The 4,748-nt window shown below is 49.2% G+C and overlaps 1 protein-coding gene across 1 annotated transcript in view; it reads right to left on the bottom strand.

Moving 5' to 3' along the window:
• CCDC177 (coiled-coil domain containing 177) overlaps nucleotides 1–3,933 on the bottom strand; it is a 13,916-nt gene extending 9,983 nt beyond the window's left edge. Inside the window, exon 1 of the mRNA XM_019519948.1 lies at nucleotides 3,877–3,933. Within this exon, the coding sequence (XP_019375493.1) occupies nucleotides 3,877–3,933 (57 nt within the window). The remainder of the gene's footprint in view (nucleotides 1–3,876) is intronic.
• Nucleotides 3,934–4,748: the final 815 nt, after the last annotated feature.

The raw sequence follows: 4,748 nt of genomic DNA, 5'->3' as shown, positions 1-4,748 counted from the left end.
TGTGTGTGTGTGTGTGTGTGTGTGTGTGTGTGTGTGTGTGTGTGTGTGTGTGTGTGTGTGTGTGTGTGTGTGTGTGCGCGTGTTAGGAGGAAGGGGAGTAGGAACAGGCAAACACCCTCAGGTTTCCCAGTGCACGAGCTGTGCTGTGTGTGTGCACGCCGCAGCGCGGCGGCCCCTGCTTCCCCCCACATCCACACGCCCTGCCCTCCCCCCCGCGCACCCCGTCCCTTTGCCCCCGGCAGTGGCCGCTTCCCTTCCGTCTGCCCCTGAGCCGGACTCGCGCCCCCCGGGCTGCCCCCTCCCTCCGCGGGCTTTGTCCCTCGGCCGCCGCCTGCTCGGGGCTGCGGCGATGCGGGCGAGTGGCCAGTCCGCGGCTCCCCGCACACACCTCACCTGGCGGCTGCAGCCGGCTCCACGCTACTTCCCCCAAGCCCCGGGCATCGCCTGGCCCCTCCCGGCCTCGCATCCCTCCCCTGCAGCGCTCGCAACTTACCACCGCCTCCCACCAGAGCTGCTCCTGGGAGGCTGGGATTTGATGAACAACTGGGTTTCTCTAGGAAGGGGGGGTGGGGGGGTGGCTCCAGTTTGCGCGACAGAAGGAGAGAGGCAGGAAAGAGGGAGCTATGAATAAATGATGAGCCTCTCTCCAAGGAGCAGGCTGGGGTTGGGAGGCTCGCAGCCCTGTCTGGCAGCTTGAGGAGGGGCTGGTGCATGGGGGAGAGAGGACTCATTCCCCCGGCAGCATATCTTTCTTTTTCTCTCCCCCTGCCCCCTTTAAAAAGAAAGAAAGATGCTCCAAAATAAAAGAGCCAGGTGCACCTTCCTGGAGAGGAGCCACTGCTGTGGAAAGCAACAGCTGCTGCAGTGACAGGGCCTGCGTGGGCTGGTGTGAACGCTGGCACCTAGGACTGGCAGGACCTGGCCTAGAGCAGTGGCCCTCAACCTTTTTTGTACCAGGACTCATTTGTAAACAGCAATGACCTGTCCAGTGCCCCTCATTCCCGACCCACTGCCCCCCCCCCTCAGTGTTTGGGGCAGGGGCTGGGTGTTTGGGGCCAGAGAGCAGGGTGTGGGTTAGGGGGGGCCCTAGCAGGCTGGAGCTCTGCCAGCTTGCAAGGGAAAAGCCACAGTTTCCCACATTTTTCTGCTTTAAGGGAGAATCCATTTTTAAAGTTTGTTCACAACTCTTTCATATATTTTTGCAGCTCACTTTTGGGTCACAAACCCCAGGCTGAGAAACCCTGACCTAAGGGAGGTGTGGGATCTCCTTCATTGCAGTCTCCCAAGCTGAGCTTGTATAGGCATCAGTGGAGCTCCTTGCCACCAGGTGTGGTGAAAGCTGGAGGCTTAGCCACATTCAAAAAGGGATGGGACACATTCTTGGAGAAAAGGAGCATCAGTAGATATTGAGTGTGGGAGTTAGGGCCATAGCCTCTGAATCAGAGCTCCCTGGACTTTAAATGCTGGAGGCTGCAAGTGGGAAAGGAACAACAGGGTCATACCCAACAATGGAGGAAAACAGGGTCATACCCAGTTCACTCTCCCTTGCAGCATCCACTCTGCCACTGGGTGACACAGGCCCTTTTGATGTGCCATTTGGTCATGGGACTGGGCCCATCATGGGGAACTATAAGCCTCCCTTAAGAGAGGCCACTGAGGATGTATCAGCTAAATGTGTGGGACAACCAAAAGGAAAATGGGAATGAGAGTGAGGCTGTAAGTTAATAACTAGGGCATCAGAAGTAGACACTGAACTGTGTGACACAGGAGACGGGGCAAGATGAACTGATGGTCTGCCCCATTCAATGGCAAGTCTTATGTTCTTAGTCTAGGATACTTTAGGAAAGGGGTGGCCAACCTGTGGCACAGGTACTGTAAGTGGCATGGGCAGCCTCTGTGGGTGGCATGTGGGAGATCAGGGAGGAACAAGCAGCACAGATAGAGGAGGGAGCAGAAAGCAAAGCAGTGGATTGGGCAGGGAGCACAGGGCTGGGAGCAAAAAGCAGAGCAGGCAGGGAGCAAAGGGCTGGTAGCAGACAACAGAGCAGCAGATCAGGCTGGGGAAAGGGAGCAGAGTAGCACTTGAGGAGCATACAGGGGTAAGTTTTGGTGCATCTGTCAAAAAGGTTTGCCCCCACTGCTCTAGGAATAACAATGGGATTGGACTTGATGACCCTTTTGACCCTATTTTTCCATTTTAGCAGTGCCTAGAAACCCCAAGGGTGATCACGGCTCCATTGTGGTATGTACTGTACATCTGTGTGAAAGGAGAGAGTCTGCTCGCAGGAGTTTACAGTCTGTATAGACAAGACAGAAGTAGTTGGAGGAGGAGGGGGGAGAATTATAACCCCATTTCCCAGATGGAGATTTGAGGCACAGAGAGATTAAGCAATTTGTTCAAATCCGTGTAAGAAATCTATGGCAGAGCTGGAAACTAAAGCCCAGTCTCCTGAATTCTAATTCAGAAACTGAACACAAGCCTTCTGCTGCCAGTAGTTGATCTGTTATCACTCTGGTGTTTTCTGCTTGCTGAGTAGAGCATAGAAGACAGAAAAATACATGAATATGCAAATATATTGTAATAAGTTAACAGCCCCCTAGAGTTTGACAATTAGCACCATTATCCTTCTGTGGGCATTCCACACTTTACAGCCTTCACCTCCAGAATAAAATGTTCCTTGCTGCAGAAGTTTTTTTGGGTAGATGTGATATCTTTTATTAGACCAACTAAATAGTTGGAAAAATTGTTCTTTGCAAGCTTTCAGGCACAAACACCCTTCCACTGCTGATTTTAAGGGAAATTTCTGCTACTTTTCTGCAATATCATTTCTAGATAACAAACCTGAGCAGTTTTTTTTTCCAGTAGCCAGTTCAAGGCAACATTGGTGCTGTTAATACACTTCATTGATACAGTTACAGTTTAATCCATCTGATTTGAATACGATCACCTGGCCAGTCAAACGATGGCTTCAGCTCATGGGTACAGTACAGTCTGGGGCCTGGGCATGGTTCAAAAAAAGCCTAAAATGGGGCCTGGGAAGGCTAAGCCAGTGAATAGGCTGCTGGGCTTCAGTGACAACGGACTGAGCTAACAGAACCTTTATCGCTGTCTGATCTGTTTCCTTGCATACTTCTAATGCATCCATGCCAATCCACCAAGTATTTACATGGCAAACTCTTCCAACACAGTACTTATTTACCCAATCTGGTAGATTCCCACAACATATAGGTGACAAGTATTAAAGATTAATAAATTAGATCAGTGTTTCCCAAAGCAGGGTGCACTTTTTCTGGATTAAAATTGGTGGCACACTGCACTGTTATACCCAAAAAGGGTTGGGGTGTGTGTGATTATATACCCATACACAGGTTTGTATGCATTACTCAGTGATGCCCAATCTTTTGTCCCCATGGGCCAGATAAGCAGTGCTAGGTTGGTCTGTGGACCAGATCCTGTCTATGATCCCAGTCCTGCTGTATGGGGCTGGAATGACCAGCACTTGATCTCACCATTTGGGGTTTGGAAATTTGGTGGTGGGGGAGGGGTGGCAGTATTCATTGCCACTGCTCCCCCACCACTGAATTTCCAAACCCATGGGGAGCCCCACAGGCAAGATAATCTGTCTCTATGGGCCAGATCTGATACCAATACATAAAATATTATTTTTCATGGCACACTTTTGCCACTTCCACAGAACACTAGTGTACTACAGTACACCCTTTGGCAATCACTGGGTTTAGATGCATGTAAAATCTTCAGGAGAGGGATTGTCTCTCCCCGACCCCGACAATGGTCCATGGCCTTTCCCAATGGGGCTCAGGCCTCTATCAGTGACAGACTGCAGCTTCCAAGCCAGAAGTACCACTTCAACTTACCATCATCAGCTCTTTGCAGAAAATGTTATTGAAGTATTTTGTTTTAGCTGCATGCATGGAGTGTGTCCTTGCTACAGTCCTGAGTAATGCAACATACTATGCAAATTGCTAGTTTTTTCTTCTGAACTGGCATGTGTTTGTCCTAGTTCACCTGGTGGGAGTCCACATTGTTGTGGTTCTGTCAGTAAGGTTGACTGTTCAAGTGGCTCCTGAGTCAGTCACAACTGAGAGTCACTGCTCTGAGTGCTACCATAATGCAACAACAAATGCACATACTAGAAGCATCACTGATAACTAGAAAAATGGTCTCTCCTCACAGGAAAATAATGCTGGAGTTGTGTTATTTCATTGCTTGATATACAATTATGTAAATGTGTATGTGAAATGAGGCTTCTCTTGCAACCCTCAGTGTTGCCAAGCTTGAACCTTCTTCCCTCTGGTTTATTTATGGACCTTTAGTAAGTCAGATGTGAATTCTCCAGTGCAACAGCAAGAATATTAACATCCAGAGTTTTAAAAACAGCTTATGTCTTTATTAGCCATTGGTGTGCAGAGTCAGGGAGTTACTTACATCTCTGCAAAGGTCAAAAAACAGACCAGATGCTCAACATACCAAGATACTGTGGAAAGGTTACATGAGCATATTTCTGGTAGTGATCCTTTTTCCCATGGAATCTTTGGACTCATATTTGTTGCCCTGCACCTTGTGCTGCAATTCAGACACTCATGCAAAGTGATATGTTACTAGTCTGCTTTGGTAGAATTATACACACCATTTACACTGGTGCAAATGACCACTCACATGCAGGGCAATAGAGCATCAGGCCTATAGACTGTAGAGGTGCAAAAAGATGTATTAACCCAACGATTCT

The sequence above is a fragment of the Gavialis gangeticus genome, unplaced genomic scaffold (genome assembly GCF_001723915.1).
Source record: "Gavialis gangeticus isolate Ggan-Ray unplaced genomic scaffold, GavGan_comp1, whole genome shotgun sequence".
Taxonomy (NCBI): Eukaryota; Metazoa; Chordata; order Crocodylia; family Gavialidae; genus Gavialis; species Gavialis gangeticus.
This window is presented reverse-complemented; position numbering and strand designations above follow the sequence as displayed.